Here is an 18,079-nt window from a genome sequence, read left to right as displayed (position 1 = left end):
TTTTCGATCTTGATTAATTTAATGACCAATACGAGAATGAAAGTATTTGGAAAAATGATAATAAATTCAAATGATAAATAGTTTTATTAATTACGTACCACATATCCGACACAGCTGATGGTTTAACTGGAATAGCGCAATTGCTTTGAAATATGTGACGATGAATTGTACAGTACGTTTTGACACATCTACTACTTCATTGTGGTCTTTGTTTGTGTCGCTGCAACAGACTGGTTACAACAACAACCACTAAACTATTATTATTGACAGACACAGTCACTTTATTTTCGGTCGGTGTTTTGTATTTTTTCTTTTTGTTGTCGACACCATGGCAGATAAATATTCCATTTTATTGCCAACATACAATGAACGAGAGAATCTACCGATTATTATCTGGTTGATTGTGAAATACATGGATCAAAGGTATGAAATATTCAATATTCTATGGTGCCACGTAACAATGGTCGGTGTGTGTTTTTTTTTTCTTTTGTTTAAACAGCAAATTCAATTATGAAATAATTGTGATTGATGATGGTAGTCCAGACGGGACACTTGATGTGGCCAAACAATTGCAAGACATCTATGGCGATGATAAGATTTTGTTGCGACCAAGAGAAGCCAAACTCGGTCTTGGAACGGCTTACATACACGGCATTAAACATGCAACCGGGAACTTTATCATTATTATGGACGCTGATTTGAGCCATCATGTGAGTATACTATTTTCTGTGATTCCTTTGCCATTGTTCGTAACTTAATTCTGTTTCAATTTCAGCCGAAATTCATTCCAGAATTCATAAAACTGCAGAAAGACAATGACTACGATATCGTTTCGGGTACGCGATACATGGGCAATGGTGGTGTTTTCGGTTGGGACTTCAAGCGAAAGCTTGTTTCTCGTGGTGCAAACTTGTTGTCACAAATACTATTACGACCGAATTGCTCCGATTTGACTGGATCATTCCGTTTGTACAAGAAAGAGCAGTTGGAAAACTTGATAGCAAAATGCGTCTCGAAAGGTTACGTTTTTCAGATGGAAATGTTGATTCGAGCCCGTGAATTGAATTATAGCATTGGTGAAGTGCCTATTACATTTGTGGATCGTGTGTATGGCCAATCGAAACTTGGCGGCACCGAAATCATTCAATTTGCCAAAAATTTGTTATACCTTTTTGCTACCACATAATAAAATTGACACATTCCTGTTTTCACTAGATAGATTTTTATTTTATTATTTTATTGGTTGCAAAAATCAAACATTTTCAGACATTTAAATTGATGGATGTTAATGATGACCGTCTTTTGGTTGAGATTTGCCGTATTGTTTTTCCCACCAGATTACGTACTCCTTTTTGCGTTGTTCACGTCGAGCAAAATAGTCTGGATATTGTGCTTTTTCTAATGGATGCCAATAATCTAAGACCCAATCGGGCAAATCTACTTCACGACCGTATGCTATGCCACCGGGACTGTTTGCGACTATAAAACGATAAATTTCGAATGTGGATTATTTTTTTATTGTTCATTTTGTTTTAGAATGTTTTTCGTTTGAGTCAATGACAACGATACTTACACGTAAATGGTTGAGGATGTTGTTTTTCAAATAACTCCTGTTCGCCCGATTTCAACAATTCACGAGCAATTCGTAAATCTTTAATTTCTTTATTTTGATCGAATCGTTCACGCAGCAGAATGGCATTGAAGCGAAACACATGTCTAATTAAAAGCAAGAAAAAAAGTTCCAATTTTTTTTTTCGTGTCAGTACAAATCGTGGCTTACATAATCGATTGTTTAGTATTGAGAAATACATACCGTGGCGTATACCAGCTTTGAGCCAAGCGAACGGTTTTTTTGTACAATCGGCAAACGCGTTGAGAGTGTGTTATAATCCCAGTTGGAACATGAGCCATCGTCAAATCGTTTGGATTGACCAAATTTCCCAAGCAAAATGCAGATTCAATTTGTTTATTGGTTCGTAGATGGAATTTTTTTTCGACAATCACTCTGCTGATTGTGTTGACTTTGACAGATTGTAAAAGCTGTCAAATGTTTGACACACCGAAAATGGATGCAGTTAGTGGTACAGTCTCGTAACACACGTGTGAATAGCTGTCACACACTGTTGCCGCAAAGTAAATTCACTTTTTTTCGGACACAAAAAAAGTTTGTTGTAAACAAAATCACATTGTGCTGAAATTGTGGTGAAAAAACGATTAACATGACAAATAATAACATAAAATTGGGTGATTTTGTCATCATTCAACGGCAAAAGTATACGAAACTATTTAAATTCAATAGTTTAACAGCTCAAACCGCTTTGGGGAAAGATCAAGTACAGTTGAAAAATATCAATGAGCATCCTTATTCAACGACATTCAAAATGAATCCGATTCAAATGCATGGAAAGCGTGTCATTGAATTGGAACCATGCTCAGATGTTAGCAGTATTAAAGAGTCGGTTAATGTTACCGAATGTGGCACGGACAATCGAAATCTGAATATGGACACGGAAACACAAACACTCAAAGCCGATGATATTTTAAAGTTGCGCCAAAGTGGCTCCAGCGCTGGCGAAATAGTAAATATTATCGTAGAAAATTCCAAAACATTCACCTCCAAAACGGAATATTCACAGGATAAATACCTACGCAAAAAGGAAAAGAAATATTTCGAGTTAGTTCAATTTGTTTTCTTTCAATTTTATAGCATCATTTAAATTTTTCCGTGCATATTTTCAATTTTCAGATTTCTCCAAATTCGTCGTCCGACATTAAGACTGATTGCAGAGATTATGTATCGTCTGGACCCAGAAAAAATTCTCGGTCTTCGTATGGACTCGTTGTCACAGTTGATATCCTATGCGAACGTATCGGCGATGGGAAATTTTCTACTATATGAGTCCGGCACGAATGGTTTGGTACCAGCAGCCCTAATAAATTCAATAGGGGCAAATACCGAGGGCAAATTGTTGCATTTGCATCAGGGAAATGTGCCACAGAAACAAGCATTGCAAGCATTGAATTTGGAACAAGAACAATTGAATCGATGTATTTCGGCGAATATCTATTCGATATTAAGACAATTTTATCAAAAGAGCGGCGGCCTAAAGCGAACACTTGATGAAGTCGTCAATGATTCAGCGGAACCACCAGCGAAAGTAGCTAAAACTGACGAAACTGAAAATTTGAGAGAAATCACGGACACAGACATGGAAATCGCCACAGAACCAAGTGAACATGATGATTCAGCAAAAAATGGCGACAAAGAAGCGAAAACACCCAAATGGTTTTATGAAAATGAACGTGGCTGCGAATTGCTGCGCGAAAATTTGGATGCTTTGATTATTGTGGCCAAAGAACATCCGATCGCTATTGTAAATGCATTATTACCATTTGTAAAATCCAGTCGTCCAGTCGTGATTTTTAGTTTATCACGAGATTTACTTGTTGAGACGTTTATCAGTTTAAAAAGTAGCAGCCAAGTAACCGGCCTTAAACTTACATCAAATTGGCTTCGTAACTATCAAATACTTCCAAATCGCACCCATCCAGATGTCAATATGAACGGGCACAGTGGTTTCATCTTACACGGTCACACCGTTCGATAGAATGAAATACTGATTATGATATTTATATGAATTCAGTTCATTTTATTACTCATGTTTTCTTTTCTGAAAATATATTTACACATTTTTTTTCTTCTTGAATATATTTCGAATTGTTTTATTTCTTCGATTTCTTTTTCTTCTGTATACGCTATCGTTTTTTGATTTGATTTTTTTTTACACAGGAAATTTAAATCAGTTTATCTACTCAATATTTAACCAATATTTGCGCTTAATTCTTTTAGAACTTTGTTTAATGACGTTTCTGTGTGTACTCTCTGTATGAATGTGATATAAAAATAATATAGTATATGAAATACTCGGCCAAAAGGAAGCAATAAATCTTAGGGGGACTGGAAGAGTTTTGCTAATCTGTTGCCGAAATATATATTGGTGACTTAAAATGGCATCATTTTCCAACAAAAAAAAAGAAACTAAATACATGAAAAATGGCCGAAGATTTACAAATTTTTTTTGTGTTCATTCCTTAAAAAATTGTAATAACGAATCTCTGTTTGGATTTTGACGATTCTAAAAATTTGCTTAGTTTTAAATTCGCGATAGAATAAATATAATATAACAATGAAACTTATTGCTAACATTTAACAACCCATTTTTAGTTTGAATCGTCGCGCACTGTCCAAACTTCCAATTCCAAAGGTTACAGTTAAAAATCGGCGATTATAAATCGGGATGAGGTGTAGAATAGGATTAGAATAACCGAATCATACGGTGAGTTGTAATTTGATCGATTTCGAATCGAATGCGAACGTCATGAAAATTAAGGTATATGGCATTTGGTAATGAATTTGTATTCAGATGATATTGATAATCACATGTGGTGTACGATGGTTGATGAAGCTAGCTCTGGCATAGCTATGATATCTCTGTGCTTTGACTCGATGGGAAGTTCATTAAATTATTGAACGCCTCCGGATGCAGTGATGTGACACTGGTTATTGTTGGCAGAAATTCTTTCTCCAAATCAACAACATCGTGTTCATCGATTAGTATTTCGTCTACGTTGTTGTATGCAGCACCGCCATCATCGGATATGTATTCAATTGAATCATTCACCAAGTCGATGTGGTCCTTGACTACTGGTGGTGGATCTTGTGGTTTCTTACACGATGATGAGGATGTTGTTGGCACTTTTTTGCTGCTGGAAACGGTTTTTGGTACATTTTTGACGGGTGACTTTTCTTTTTCATCTTCTTTTGCTTCACTATCACCGTGATGCATTGAAAATCTGAAATTGAAAAGAAAAATGAATAGAATAGAATGCAACAACTGTGTTCTTTTGTGATTCTCCCCTTAGGTACATACCTTTCGATTACTTCTTTCATTCGTTTGGTGTAATGTCGCTGGTTTTCTTCCAGTTTTGATTTTAACGATGTGTCTTCTACAGCCGGATCTGATTCATTCGCTGTGAAATATTGCACCATTTCATATAAATCGGCCTTTCGACGTTTCTGCAACAGAGTTCCCACTTTATGGAACGCCAGTTGTGCTACACAAACAAAAAAAGCACAATTAAATAAAATAAAAAAGAATAAATATTTTTTGGTAAAAGAGAAAGAAACCGTTTTTACTCTATAACTCACCGATTTGTTTGCGATCTTCTGTACTTAATCGATAATCATATAATTTACTACAATGGTCCATAATTCGTAACACATCAAACATGTCGGGAAATAATTTTGTTTCATTGATAAATTTCTCCAATTTCCGATTAAATTCGGGATACGCCGTATCATTAAATTTGATTGGTTTCTTCACAATACGTTCGGCCGATCTCGATTCGCCGGTAAGATCACATAGTTTTTCATAAATGTCACAAGCTCGTTTCTTATAACGTTCCGTCATCAAGTACTTTGAATTCAATTCATCATCCCAATCGACTTCGCTCTCTTCACACTTTCGAATTTTTCCTTGTAGAACTCGCAGTGCATCGCTTAGTGTTTGTATTTTCTTCGCTTTTTTCTCATCCATTTCCTTCACTGCTGGATCATCAATTAATTGTTCAGCACTTTCACCGTTGGACCGTCGTGTTCGCAATTCATCCAATACACCCTTAATTTTCATGTACACCAATTTCGGTTCTGCCTTAATTTCATTTGTTACATTTATTACAATTTTGTTAAAACTTTTCGAATTAACATATTCCGTGTGGGCACGATGATAGTATTTCTCCAGTTTGGTCACAATTTTGTCCATGTCTTTCGTTGAATCGGCATTTTTGCACGCTTCAATCAAATGCACATAGTCTGGGTGAAATGTTTTTGTTTCGTTGGCGGCAATTTTCGGTCGTTTCATTGGTGGTTCGCCTTGTTCATCGGTACGTTTACTCTTTCCATTTAGCATACTATGCGGTACACTATCCGCTGATAAACTGTCACGACTTTGCATATCTGAATCACTGCTCTTTTCCATGCTACTCGTTCGCATTGTAACGGTATCGGATATTTTGCGCGGTGTGACTCGTTTGGTGGGCTTTTTAGCAATGGCTACATTCACCGAACCAATCGGTTTAACATGAACTGTTGCCGGTGGTGTAATTGGTTTCGATACATTTTTTACCGTTTCAGTTCTTGGTTTAATTGTAGTCGAACCCACATTAGACACAATTGAATTGTTCGGACTCTTGGTAACCGATACATCTTTATTTTTAACTGGTGTTATTGTAATACCTGACTTTATGCTGCTGATGACGAACTGTGGTTGTTCTTTGTTTGATTGCTTATGCGGCAGTATCTTCTGTGGTTTAAATGTTTGTGTTAATAGTAGCTGTTTTTTATTGTTGTTGTTCGGCGGATGTAGCACACTCGGCGATGTGACTTTTTGTGTTTGTGTTTGTATTTTGTTCACATTTTGCGGTAAATTCAACGTCTTCACCCTTTTCACTGTGATATTTTTGTTTGACTTGATTTTGTTCTTTGTTTTCCCATCGTTATCCTAAAAATATGTTCGAAAAGAAATCGAAAGAATAAAGTCGCAAACAAATTCATTAGAAATCAATTCAATAAAAATATTTGATTTGATGGAAAAATTGGCGGCCAAAATAAACAGGCAGTACAAATATAAACATAGCGGTGTTTTGACAATTTCACCACAAATGTCACACCTTCGAAACAAATTACAAATCTTTCAAAATTATATAACTTATAAAAAGCACGACAAAATGATTCAATCGACTGCTATTTTGAATCGTGAATAAAAAGACGAAGAAAAAAAACTTTTTATTCTAAATAAATAAACAATGCGATAAGCCGTTTTAAGTGTGGTTAAAATATCAATATTTATCATTTGGTCGTAGTACAGCTGCTGTACACAACTGCATAGATTAGAAATGGAGGCAATCCGAAAAATGTACACACATCATATTTATGGCGCAATTGTTGCAAAAGTCATAGTAAACATTGGTGATTACGTGTATTTTAGTTGAAAATGATATAAAATTCAATCGAAAAAAAAATTGTTTTATAAAAACAAACCTCTTCGTCCGACGAAACTAAATTGATCACATTTGTGTCCATTTTCGCCATAAATTGCCCAATGAATCCGAATGGCGAATCCGAAATTCAAGTACAAAATGTAGACACATTCAAACCAAAAACGATAAAAACACGCGATTTTTTTATTGTTGAAAGTTTTGTTTCGAATTCTCAATATGATCAAGCCGATTTTCAATAATATTACGACTTATTTTTCAGAAAATAAAAACGTTTTGGCTGTTTATTTTTCTAGTTTAAATGGCGGACACAGTCACAACTACAAATGAAATAGCTCGCAATAAAGACATCTTTTTTTGTATGGTTAATTGCTCAAATAGCAAATCAAAATATATATATGTAAGAAACGTGAATGGTTTTTTGTGCTCGACTGGTTACACTCTCTTTGACTCTCATCAAACAATGTTCTTTTTGGTTCGGATCTGTGTGCAATAAAATAAAGCGTAAATCTAGTACCACAAGTGGCATGAGAATTTCTGTTGAATATCTATGTATTTTTTTCGCCTTTGTCCATTTGACATTGTATGCGTTATGATGTGTATCATTCACGTATACACATGGTAATTGCATTCATATGTGAGCGTAGAGCGCAAAACAATTTCACAACTACTTCGAAAAATGTGTTTTTTCGAATTTACTGTGACATTTTTATGAGTAATTTATTATGAACATATTCGAAATGAATGCGTCCCATTCTCACAGCAATCAATTTGATTGAAGACAGTTTCATTTGGACACTTTTTTATCGCAGTTTTTATTGCAGTTTTTTATTGCGTTTTTTTTATTGCAGTTTTTATTGCAACAAATCGTCGATTTTTTCGTCCTTTCTTTTGAATTAACCAGTATTTTATACAAACCAAACACATTTATACGAATTCACAAGAAAGAATTGAAGAAAATGCTGAAAAGAAACTTCAACTGAAAAAGAAAATTCATTCAAATCGTTTCAATTTTCAAATAAAAAGTCGGTCCTTTTCAAATTTCAAAATTTCTTTGTTTTTTTTTTCAATTAATTTTTATTTTTCCAATCATTTTTACTTAGAAGTGAATGTTTGCATGAATAAAAATTAATTTAATAGTTCCTGAAATGAAACGAAGAAGAAGAAAATACAAATTAGTTTATTTTGATCGAAAACTCGGAATTCAAGCGGTATTTGTAAACGTTTCTCTTTTCGAATAAGTTGAATATTGTTGACTTACTTGGAAAGAAGACCATCGCGTTTGGCCAAACGGGCAATGCAGTCGTCTGATTCGCCCATACCACGGATGGCACCGCAGATGGCATAAACTTTTGATGTGCCTGTCATGATGCCAGTGTTTGGATCAACTTCAGCAACATTAAGTTGAACTGAAGCATGGTCCTTGGCGTGGATGATACGGTTGCTGGCCGAGCTGCAAAAAAAACAAACGAAAAAAAAATCCATTAAAAATTGACTACACAAAGAATGGAAAAACATTGAGGTTATGTGCACAAAAAATGCAATATATTCCAGAATATTCTGCGATATTCTACTATTTGAAATCATGATCAGCACATTTTCGGATCGGAAGATCGAATCACAAGCAAAAGTTCTTTTCAATCGGGAAGTTTTTTTTTTAAATCGACACAATCACTACACATTTAATAGATCCATTGCTTTGAGTTGCACGTGGAATCACAATGCGACCTACCATTTTCGTGGGCAGTACAAGTCAACGAATTCTCCAGAGTCGTTTTCCATTTTTGTTGATCTGCAATAGAAATGCCATTTATTTATTATTTACATTGTTCAAAATATTGGAAAAATCGCAAAAATCGGCAATTTTTCTTACTTTTTTTTATAGAGCTTGTGATCAAAGCGACACTACCGTGATGGCGATTTCAAAAGAAAGAAAGTTGATAGCATGAATGACAGCAAGTACTGCCACCTGTCAAAATCGAACGGATTCAAGCTGTTTTGAACGTTTTTCAAGTTGGCTGCCATCGGTGTCAGTTGTTGTTATGCATGAAAACAAATCATTATTCTTTTTGGATTCTGAGATGGAAATCATTTTAAATGATTCAAAAATTTAAATTCAATTTAATTTTCGAAAATTAAGAAAATTTATGAAACGAAAAAAATTTGATGTATTTTTTGTACATTGAACTTGACAATCAAATGCGTGTGAATAGTGTACGTGTATGTCAGTGTGTCAAATGTTGAATCAAAACAAATAAAAGAGCTTAATGAAATCGTAAACTGAATGAAGACATTGTCGCTTTTGCACAAGAGCAAAGCACTACGCTCTGCAATCTCTTTTAACTCGTACAAAAACCTAAATGAAAAATAGAATAAAAAAATAACCAACGATAGAGAGGAGAGAGAAAATAAGTAAATAAATTGAAATAATTCAAAAATAAAAAAAGGTGCTCATTAGAATAAGTATTTATTGCTCCGTTATTATATAATGAAAGTAGTTCGATAGAACCTGAATTGTTCTATGTTTGGTATTATCGATGGTGTTCTGTAAGCAGTGATATTGTTTTCTATGTGCCTCAGTTCCATTTGTCGAATGAATAATTCATTATAATGCGGAATTGGACAAGTGATTTTTTGTTTTAGTGCATTGTATCGATGAAAATGGAAACAAGAAGCACAACTGCATTCCATCACATAGAATCTGAGTGCATAAGTGGCAGTGCTGCTTGAGCATTAAGCTATACGTGATATGCGAATGAGTGAGAGAAAGAGAGCGCGAAAATAGAAGTGCAAATGTAACGGATTTTAAAAGAAAATTGCTCAAATTATCGCAATTACAAGAATCTCATCTTGAGTTGTATACACACACAAAACAGGGAAGGTAAGGAATGAGTCGTTTTCGGGTCGGATTGAGTGCAGTTGATGTGCATCGTGTGGTTGTTCAGGTAAGCCAACGAAGATACGCCAAAGCAAAACAAACATTTTTTTTCAATTAAAACTGAGCAAGTGTGCGGAGTGTGTATGATTGTTATCGCGGCATTTAATCATATGATTCGTATGTTCGTTGAATGGAGCCAGAATACAAAACCGCTATTTGTTTGCCAACACACAACGTCAATGATCACAAACCGCCTTCGCTTGCTTTTATTTGCTCTTCATCATCACACCAGTATAATTCGTTAGTCAATGCGTTGATGATCGTTAAAATCGATGTGCCGAGTTCAGTTGATAGCGTATTGTTGGCGCGCAAACACATACATCTCGATTTAATTTCTTCAAAATTTTTTGTACAATCGGCAAACGTACGCAAATAAAATCGAACAACTTAGACGAGGCGAGAATAACATTGATTTCGTTCATTTATATCGACGGCACGGTAAAATATCAAACGGTCATTACTAAATTGCATAACATAGATTTGTGTGTGTTGGTCTATTTAAAAACCCATGCATATTAAGCGGATCGAGTGACACTGAATTCAAGTTTTTTTTTCTAAAGCATTTCCCATTAATAATCGTGGGTGAATTGAAACAATCTAATCTGCATATTGTCGTTAATATATACAATCTATTTTGTTCGGTTCAGTTTCAGTGATGTGCCTTTGTTTTTTTTTTCATTCTCTCCAAACAAGACCAATTTCGCACAAATTGGCATTTAATAATTTATTTATTTGAAAAATGTTAGCCGCTTGTATTATCGTACAATACGGTTGCTTTCGGTGGCATGTAAAATTCATGACGCAATCGATCCGGTGAAAGAAAAACAGTTTTAAAAATAGCTCATAAAGAAGCGCAATTTTTCGTGCGAGACTTGCGCTGCAAAAAAAAAAACTTTTTTGTTTACTATTGAGTATTGAGAGAGCGCGCGGTAACAATATATTCCGTTTAATATTTTCCATCACATTTTGCATATTTACATTTTAATTGGAACAAAAAAAAAACGACTTGTAATCGCAGGACGAATTGCACTCTCATTAGTACTTCGATTTTTCTTTTATTTTTCATAAAATCGATGAATTGATGTGGCATTTTTATCGTGAATACATTTGAAACATTTTTTTGATTTGGTTATTTCATTTGGAATATTTTTGCGTGTCATTGTAGTTAGTCGTTGAGTTCAAGATTCTGGCGGTTTCTTCATTTTGACGGATCATTGTAAACGGGACGTTCTAAGAAAAAATCTCAAATGTCATTGAAGGTGAGTTTAAATTTGATGCCTAAGAATAAGTGAGTCGTAGAAAATCTTGCATCTGAAACGAGATACCATGCATCTGTGCACAGATGAGATTATAACACTGCCCCAAATTCTGCCTTCAATTCAAATACAAAGTACAGCAAATTTAGACCGAAAATTGAATGAAAAAAAAGAGTGAATCGTGTTTTAGGTTTCTGGATTTTTCAAATTAAAGCCGAGACGAGTTTTTATTATGATTTTTCCGGTCCACATTCCGCCAATGCTCAAATTGGATGCTGCAATTCGAGTACGACGCTTTTATGGCCTGCATTTCATTGTTTGCTCATATAAAAACAACAAACAGTGCTAGATTATAGATAAAAGACCCATTTTAAGTACATTTTCAAAGAAAAGTGTGCTTTGTTATCTGTTCTTTGATGGCATACGCATCTTACATATGTTTACATTCGCTTTAAATACTAATACCGGCTATGTTTACATTTTCTTTACAGTTTTTTTTTTGCTGAAAAGTTCAATTAACGATTCTTTTTTGTTTTCTATTTGCAAACGCTTAGTTCGGGTTTATTCACAAAAATAAACACACTTCATGTGCATAGTACATTATTAAACGGTGTGTCGGTTCGCTCAACATAATGTTTCTTCATTGATATGCAGACGCCTGGTACGAGGCAGTTATGATAATAATTAGAGTAAAAAAGTCAAGTTGAAAAACTTGTTATTGTAAAGATTCCCATATAAATGGTTATCTAATTGTGTTTTTCTACAAACATTAACCTTTCCTTTTAAGTCTGGCGAATTGGCGTGCAAGCGCTCGCCCAAGTCACAATGCAATGTGTTTAACATGCAACATATAAGCACGTAAATGTAAAAGAGAAATGAATTTAATTAATAAAAATAGTTTCAACTTTCATCGGCTTTTACAATCAAAACACATTCAATGTGCTTCATTCACTCACTTTCAGCGCCAATTATGCGTTGATACCAATTGGATCAAACTAATAAAAATAATGATTTTTATTAGAAATGAATCGTTGCGGCGAAAGAGTAGCTCTTATTTTTCTCCAAATAATACTGCAACATAAAGTTTTTTATGAATAGTTTATTTGTTGTATTACAACAAATAAACCGTGTGAAAAAAACTTCATGTTGCAGTATTATTTGGAGAAAAATAAGAGCTACTGTTTCGCCGCAACGATTCAAATCTAACGTCGAATTAATTTATGGTCTTCAACTACTATTTCACTTGTATGTATGAAAAAAAACCGATTTACAGTAGTTCAACTTTGTTTATGAAGTCATTTCACACATTCACATTATTTCTTACACGTTCATGGCTAAGATGCTTAACTCAATACGCGAAATGCAATCCCGACAATTAGCATATATTGATTTACATGTGGTTGGAATTAAAATATTCTAGAAAGAAACACCATCAGATATCCAGTTACATTTGGCTGCGATTCGGGGAGATGATGTAACATTACGCAAACTTTTGGATAGCGGACGTGTGCATGTTGACTGCATCGACGAGGTAAGTCAACACTTTTTACTTTCAATGCAAACATATTTCGTTCAACATTTTGTTCTATCTCTTGAAATTTTCTTTTTTTTTTCAAATCTATCTAAACAAAACATTTATCTCTTTCAAATGTTATCTGTTGACATGACGGTCGTTCGTGGAAACATGAATAAATCGATACAAAATTGCCATCGTTTAAACTAATGACTAAAACATTATTCAAAATGGGCTAAATCAATCAATTTTTTCTCTATAATTTGAAGTGACGAATCAATTATCCAAATTTAATGATACATTTGAAAATGAAAATTCGTTGTCAAAATTGGGTCAATGAAACTTCACATATTTGTTGTTGTTTTTTCTTCTAATTTTTTTCCAATAAGAAATTTTAATTTTCGTTTTTTTTTTTCTAATCCACTGAGGAAGAAACAATAAAGTGTTAAATTCATTGTTCCAGGTTATGAGTTTTACGTTAGATTCATTTCAAGCGAATCAATTTTAAAATTATATTTCCCCTTCAAGTGCTTCATTTTCAATATTATCTAAATTGGCATTTAATAAACATACGGAACAACGATATTGCCTAGTGACTGAAACACAACTTAATTAACACTCGTATTTGCAATTTTGTGCTGTGTCTCTTTTTGTGTATAACGGATGCATAGAGCGGAAGAAATGAAAGAAACTACTAACAATGTGTGGTCAAAAAAAGTTTCAATAATGCGATAGTGTATCGATGGGGCGGGTGTATTCATTAAAAGTGTGAATTATGTTAATAAACTACAATTTTTGATTTCATTTAGCCGTTTATAGATGATAATGATTATTTCAAATGTCAGAAATTATTAGAGTCTAAAGATTATTGAGCTGTGGAATGTTGAATGGAATATTTTTCCACTTTCAAATAGAAACTATTATCATTAGAACCATTTTTTGCTTTTAATTTTTGCAAGTTTTATATTTTTCGTTTGATTTCGTAGGATCAAACGACTCCATTGATTTTAGCGGCTGCTGGCGGTCATGCAACTTGCGTTACCGAACTGTTGGATCAAGGTGCAAATCCAAATGCACGACGAATTGTGAGTAAACGATTTATTCGGTAAATCATTGAATTTGATTGAAAGAGATCTTATCACTTTAGACGGGAACAACGGCGCTTTTCTTTGCTGCTCAAGCCGGGCACATTGATGTCGCTAAGATTTTAATTCGATATGGAGCCTATATTGACGCCGCATCTCTCGTAAGTCACTCAATTGTTTAAAAATGATTTTCAACGAAATGTCCGCTTAAATCCAAGACAGAAAAATCCCACTTCACTCCAAACCTATATTTTCCTTTTAATAACGTGTGTTTTATGCAATTTTCCAGGATGGAGGAACTCCATTGTTTGTAGCATGCCAAGGTGGTCACATTAATATGGTGAAAGAGTTGATTGCCCTCGGTGCAAATGTACACGTCAACATGAAGGTAAATCAATCAAAAACAAGGCCAATGAACTTTCCATTCGAAAACAAATGTAGTTTCAAACATATCGACATTGATTGAAGCAATGCGAACGTGACTTATGTGTGCATTATTATCCACTTCAAATTCTAGGATAGAGCAACACCGATATTCATTGCATCGCAAAATGGACATCGTTCTGTGTTGCTGACGTTATTGGCAGAGGGCGGTGACCCGAATGTGTGTCGTATTGATGGCGCCACTCCTTTGTGGATTGCAAGCCAAATGGGTCACGATCATATCGTTCGTGTTCTATTGAAGAGTGGTGCACGTGTTGACGCGGTACGCTGTGTAAGTTGCCTTTTCCAAATCATTTCCTACTTTTATTTCTTCCGAAAATGACTTCCGCATTGCAAACAAATATGACTGATTGAAATTTGATTTATAGGACGGTGCAACGCCATTGTTCAAAGCAGCGCACAAAGGTTTTTCGGCCGTTGTACATGAGCTTTTGAAATACAAGCCAAATTTGTACTTATTACCGGTAATTAGAAATGTTCAATTCAGTAATCGGTTTGATTGATGCTTTCAATAAATTTTTGTTTCTTTTATTTTGCTGGCAGAACGGTGAAACTGCATTACATGCTGCAGCGATGTTTGGTCACCTCGATGTTGTGAAGCAATTAGTTGCGGCTGGCAGCGACATTACGTGGAAAAATCAAAACGGATGCACCGCATTACAGGTGGCACGACAGCAAAATTTCACAACAGTCGTTGAATATTTGGAAGAACGTCGCACTTTAAATCGTACAAACGTTAAACAATTCAACCAAATATCGTGCTAAATACGTTGTATACCACGACAATTCATTTCAATGCAATCATATGAATATTTTTTTTCAAAATCTCTTTGGAGATGGAATATTCACTTCGACATTTGCGATAGTTCAAAGACTTACAACAATACAAATGACGAAATTGACGATTTTTTTTTAAGTTTCATTGTTTGACAAAGGAACAATTTATACCACCTGTTGGTATAGAGATAACATTATGTATATATTAGCTTTGCGCTCAATTTACAATCTGAAATATCATTACACACATAAAATACGACAAAAACTGTGTTCATACATGGTGCTATTAATCGAATTTCCATGTAATGGAAAATATTTAATAATTTATTTTAATGCACAGTCGAAACGTACAAGCATGATAACTTTTTACAATCCGTACATGTATTTTATAGTTAACAATTGACATTATTCATTAACTAGTCGCTCAATTACAAATATTTACTTAAAACCTGAAGCTTTACAAATGTTCAATAAAAAACGTTAAATAAATAAATTATTTAAAATAGAAATATATTCTATTGATCCACAATTTGAACTGACTTAATATCAGGGATTGTTCCTCAGAAGAGAAGGAATGGTGAGAAGGAAAATGAGGAGAGCGAGGAGGATCCTCCTTTTTTTTGCTCAAAGGGCTATTTTTATCACAAAAATATCATTTTTAGCAAAAAACATTTTCCTCCTCAGTTGAGGATCCTCCTCCCCCTCCTCATTTTCCTCCTCACCATTCCTCCTCCTCAGAGGAACAATCCCTGCTTGATATTGAATAGATAGATTTCGAATACAAACAATAAATAAAAATCGTTTTCAACCCATTTAAAAATTGTAGATTAGCCCATTTTATTCAATTCAAATATCCCTTCTACCTGAAACACACCATGAATTACGATTTGCAAATAACATTCCATGGAATATCATAGAACCTACCACTGGGTATGGAAATATTAGGAACCGATGCATTATGTGGTTGAAAAACATAAAAGGTAACTTGACTACTTAATCTTGAAAAAATACTCATAAATCATTCGATTGTTATATTTCTAATTTGCTTTGTTCAATTTTTTATCTGAATATGAATGGAATGAATTTGTATTGAACAAAAGAGCGAATTTTCAATTCCTTTCATACATAAAATACTTTCATTTACTAATTGCTGTCTGAAAAAAATGTATATTTCATTTACAAACCGAATGTTATTGTGAAATAACGATTTAGTATCAAATGTGTTTCCGAATACATTGACTTTAGATGTCATGTGAAACGTCATCAACTGTCAACTAACAGACGGCATTAAAATGTCATTTGCGGTGATATGAAATAAAAAATCTATAACACTACAAATTTGAGTAAAATTTCAATAGATTCCATAGGAATAGGACTGTTTTAGTTTTATTTATATACTTTTACAAATCGAAAATGACGCAACTTGTGGCAAAAGTAAAACCGGCGATTTTCATTCCGTATAAAATCGATATTAAAGCATTTTGTATTTTTATGTAGGATTTTCCGGCGATGAAAAATGATAATTTGCTAAAAGCAGCTCGCGGTGAAGATGTTGATCGAATTCCAGTGTGGGTCATGCGTCAAGCGGGTCGATATTTGCCAGAATTTCAAGTAATGTTTTCTCTTATATTTCAAATAGGAAATCACTTGAAAGAAAATGTTGTTCTGTTTCTCAATAGGAAGAACGTAAAGTGCACGATTTTTTTACCATTTGTCGAACACCGGAGCTGGCGTGCGAAGTGACAATGCAACCATTACGTCGCTTTGATCTGGACGCTTCCATTATTTTTTCCGACATTCTTGTGATTCCACAGGCATTGGGAATGACTGTTGAAATGCTGCCAGGAAAGGTATTTATGTTCCAACCATTCATCAATCATAGCTAATCATAATTTGTTTTAGGGTCCACACTTTCCCGAACCATTAGTAACGCCATCAGACTGTTTAAAATTGAATGCAACTGGAGCTGTAGATCGATTAAAGTATGTGGGCGATGCAATCACAATGATGCGACACAAATTGGATGGGAAAGTACCATTAATCGGTTTCACGGGTGCACCGGTATGTGTCAGTAGAATGTCACTAAATTGATAATTAAACATCTTTTTTCTCTTATAGTGGACGTTGATGGGTTACATGATCGAAGGTGGCGGTAGCAAAACAATGTCATTGACCAAGGGATGGCTCACCGAACATAATAAAGAAGCCCATGAGCTACTTTCACTTCTTACGGATACCATCGTCGAGTATTTTGAGATGCAAGTCAAGGCCGGCGCACAAATGCTCCAAGTATTTGAATCGAGCGCTGATTACATTGATAAGAAGCAATTTGCCGAAGTATCATTGCCATATGTTCGTAAAATTCGTGAGCAGCTTCGAAAGAAATTACAAGACCAGTCAATTGAGCCAGTTCCAATGGTTTTATTTGCAAAAGGTGGCGGACATTCATTGTCTGAACAAGCCGAGTGTGGATATGAAATAATTGGATTAGATTATAACGTTGATCCAATTGAAGCTAGAAAAGCAGTCGGACCAAATGTTACACTCCAGGGCAACTTAAATCCAGAGGACATGTACCTACCACAGGTTGGAATCAACATTTAAACCATATTCCATAAAACTTTCATTTTCGAAATTTACTTGAACATTGTGCTACTTTTTCATTCACACAGGATGAAATTAGGGCAAAAACTGATGAAATGGTGCGTAAATTTGGTAAAAAACGATACATTGCAAATTTGGGACATGGAATTACACCACAAACACCAATTGAGAGCATGCACACTTTTGTTGATACAATTCATAAAGTTTCTCAGGAATTGTGATGAGCGATATTGCGAAAATATTGTTGATTTTTTTTAATTAGAAGCGGTTATTGGGATTATATAGAACAAAATACAGAAAAATATTTTACTTTTATTGAAATTGTTCAATTTTATTTATATTCAAATGGAAAATAGAAAACACCGATGTGTTGTCGGGGAAAAAATGGTGTTGCTGCTTTTAAAGC

At 34.5% G+C, this 18,079-nt stretch overlaps 7 protein-coding genes across 11 annotated transcripts; 4 read left to right on the top strand and 3 right to left on the bottom strand.

Annotated features, from left to right (window-relative positions):
* The first annotated feature begins 236 nt into the window (after positions 1 to 236).
* On the top strand, positions 237 to 1,218 carry LOC116341742 (probable dolichol-phosphate mannosyltransferase). Its single transcript, XM_031768992.1, has 3 exons — positions 237 to 423; positions 500 to 710; positions 776 to 1,218. Exons 1-3 carry the CDS (start codon positions 329 to 331, stop codon positions 1,184 to 1,186), a joined length of 717 nt encoding a protein of 238 aa, XP_031624852.1. The 5' UTR covers positions 237 to 328; the 3' UTR covers positions 1,187 to 1,218.
* On the bottom strand, positions 1,200 to 2,041 carry LOC116341743 (NADH dehydrogenase [ubiquinone] 1 beta subcomplex subunit 9). Its single transcript, XM_031768993.1, has 3 exons — positions 1,814 to 2,041; positions 1,574 to 1,716; positions 1,200 to 1,479 (listed from the first exon to the last, which is right to left on the bottom strand). Exons 1-3 carry the CDS (start codon positions 1,909 to 1,911, stop codon positions 1,286 to 1,288), a joined length of 435 nt encoding a protein of 144 aa, XP_031624853.1. The 5' UTR covers positions 1,912 to 2,041; the 3' UTR covers positions 1,200 to 1,285.
* Positions 2,042 to 2,069: 28 nt separating this feature from the next.
* Positions 2,070 to 3,711, top strand: LOC116341738 (tRNA (adenine(58)-N(1))-methyltransferase non-catalytic subunit TRM6). The gene is made up of 2 exons (XM_031768989.1): positions 2,070 to 2,674; positions 2,747 to 3,711. Exons 1-2 carry the CDS (start codon positions 2,220 to 2,222, stop codon positions 3,606 to 3,608), a joined length of 1,317 nt encoding a protein of 438 aa, XP_031624849.1. The 5' UTR covers positions 2,070 to 2,219; the 3' UTR covers positions 3,609 to 3,711.
* On the bottom strand, positions 3,702 to 7,535 carry LOC116341737 (daxx-like protein). The gene is made up of 4 exons (XM_031768988.1): positions 7,100 to 7,535; positions 5,210 to 6,560; positions 4,932 to 5,115; positions 3,702 to 4,854 (listed from the first exon to the last, which is right to left on the bottom strand). The coding sequence occupies exons 1-4, from the start codon at positions 7,148 to 7,150 to the stop codon at positions 4,482 to 4,484; spliced, it is 1,959 nt and encodes a 652-aa protein (XP_031624848.1). The 5' UTR covers positions 7,151 to 7,535; the 3' UTR covers positions 3,702 to 4,481.
* Positions 7,536 to 8,089: 554 nt separating this feature from the next.
* Positions 8,090 to 9,025, bottom strand: LOC116341585 (40S ribosomal protein S21). Its single transcript, XM_031768739.1, has 4 exons — positions 8,930 to 9,025; positions 8,789 to 8,848; positions 8,318 to 8,509; positions 8,090 to 8,199 (listed from the first exon to the last, which is right to left on the bottom strand). Exons 2-4 carry the CDS (start codon positions 8,836 to 8,838, stop codon positions 8,190 to 8,192), a joined length of 252 nt encoding a protein of 83 aa, XP_031624599.1. The 5' UTR covers positions 8,839 to 8,848; positions 8,930 to 9,025; the 3' UTR covers positions 8,090 to 8,189.
* Positions 9,026 to 9,193: 168 nt separating this feature from the next.
* On the top strand, positions 9,194 to 15,734 carry LOC116341584 (ankyrin repeat domain-containing protein 29). Of its 5 annotated transcripts, none has more exons than XM_031768734.1 (9): positions 9,194 to 10,001; positions 11,160 to 11,253; positions 12,671 to 12,781; positions 13,750 to 13,848; positions 13,911 to 14,009; positions 14,138 to 14,236; positions 14,366 to 14,563; positions 14,661 to 14,756; positions 14,836 to 15,734. In XM_031768734.1, exons 2-9 carry the CDS (start codon positions 11,242 to 11,244, stop codon positions 15,055 to 15,057), a joined length of 936 nt encoding a protein of 311 aa, XP_031624594.1. In that variant the 5' UTR covers positions 9,194 to 10,001; positions 11,160 to 11,241; the 3' UTR covers positions 15,058 to 15,734. The 5 variants fall into 5 exon arrangements, with proteins under 5 accessions (XP_031624594.1, XP_031624596.1, XP_031624595.1 ...); XM_031768736.1 differs by lacking the exon at positions 9,194 to 10,001 and adding an exon at positions 10,019 to 10,390; XM_031768735.1 differs by lacking the exon at positions 9,194 to 10,001 and adding an exon at positions 10,019 to 10,447.
* Positions 15,735 to 16,358: 624 nt separating this feature from the next.
* LOC116341582 (uroporphyrinogen decarboxylase) lies at positions 16,359 to 17,994 on the top strand. Its single transcript, XM_031768732.1, has 6 exons — positions 16,359 to 16,503; positions 16,567 to 16,680; positions 16,749 to 16,919; positions 16,972 to 17,130; positions 17,188 to 17,655; positions 17,742 to 17,994. Exons 1-6 carry the CDS (start codon positions 16,483 to 16,485, stop codon positions 17,892 to 17,894), a joined length of 1,086 nt encoding a protein of 361 aa, XP_031624592.1. The 5' UTR covers positions 16,359 to 16,482; the 3' UTR covers positions 17,895 to 17,994.
* The last annotated feature ends 85 nt before the right edge of the window (positions 17,995 to 18,079 follow it).

This window comes from Contarinia nasturtii, unplaced genomic scaffold (genome assembly GCF_009176525.2).
Source record: "Contarinia nasturtii isolate CC-2019 unplaced genomic scaffold, AAFC_CNas_1.1 Cnas_scaffold_745, whole genome shotgun sequence".
Taxonomy (NCBI): domain Eukaryota; kingdom Metazoa; phylum Arthropoda; class Insecta; order Diptera; family Cecidomyiidae; genus Contarinia; species Contarinia nasturtii.
The sequence above is the reverse complement of the archived record's forward strand: the minus strand, read 5'-3'. Positions and strand labels throughout refer to the sequence as shown.

Coding starts and splice junctions, on each gene's coding strand:
- LOC116341584 (XM_031768734.1), top strand. Junction 14,237..14,365: donor ATGTACACGTCAACATGAAG/GTAAATCAATCA, acceptor TTCAAATTCTAG/GATAGAGCAACACCGATATT. Junction 14,564..14,660: donor GTGTTGACGCGGTACGCTGT/GTAAGTTGCCTT, acceptor TTTGATTTATAG/GACGGTGCAACGCCATTGTT.
- LOC116341737 (XM_031768988.1), bottom strand. CDS start 7,150: ATGGCGAAAATGGACACAAATGTGATCAATTTAGTTTCGTCGGACGAA. Junction 6,561..7,099: donor TAGTTTCGTCGGACGAAGAG/GTTTGTTTTTAT, acceptor ACATATTTTTAG/GATAACGATGGGAAAACAAA. Junction 4,855..4,931: donor ATGAAAGAAGTAATCGAAAG/GTATGTACCTAA, acceptor TTTCAATTTCAG/ATTTTCAATGCATCACGGTG.
- LOC116341585 (XM_031768739.1), bottom strand. CDS start 8,838: ATGGAAAACGACTCTGGAGAATTCGTTGACTTGTACTGCCCACGAAAA. Junction 8,510..8,788: donor TTGTACTGCCCACGAAAATG/GTAGGTCGCATT, acceptor TTTTTTTTGCAG/CTCGGCCAGCAACCGTATCA.
- LOC116341582 (XM_031768732.1), top strand. CDS start 16,483: ATGACGCAACTTGTGGCAAAA. Junction 16,920..16,971: donor TTGAAATGCTGCCAGGAAAG/GTATTTATGTTC, acceptor AATTTGTTTTAG/GGTCCACACTTTCCCGAACC. Junction 17,131..17,187: donor TCGGTTTCACGGGTGCACCG/GTATGTGTCAGT, acceptor TTTCTCTTATAG/TGGACGTTGATGGGTTACAT.
- LOC116341743 (XM_031768993.1), bottom strand. CDS start 1,911: ATGGCTCATGTTCCAACTGGGATTATAACACACTCTCAACGCGTTTGC. Junction 1,717..1,813: donor CAAAGCTGGTATACGCCACG/GTATGTATTTCT, acceptor GCTTTTAATTAG/ACATGTGTTTCGCTTCAATG. Junction 1,480..1,573: donor ACATCCTCAACCATTTACGT/GTAAGTATCGTT, acceptor ATCGTTTTATAG/TCGCAAACAGTCCCGGTGGC.
- LOC116341738 (XM_031768989.1), top strand. CDS start 2,220: ATGACAAATAATAACATAAAATTGGGTGATTTTGTCATCATTCAACGG. Junction 2,675..2,746: donor AAGGAAAAGAAATATTTCGA/GTTAGTTCAATT, acceptor TTCAATTTTCAG/ATTTCTCCAAATTCGTCGTC.
- LOC116341742 (XM_031768992.1), top strand. CDS start 329: ATGGCAGATAAATATTCCATTTTATTGCCAACATACAATGAACGAGAG. Junction 424..499: donor GTGAAATACATGGATCAAAG/GTATGAAATATT, acceptor TTGTTTAAACAG/CAAATTCAATTATGAAATAA. Junction 711..775: donor ACGCTGATTTGAGCCATCAT/GTGAGTATACTA, acceptor TTTCAATTTCAG/CCGAAATTCATTCCAGAATT.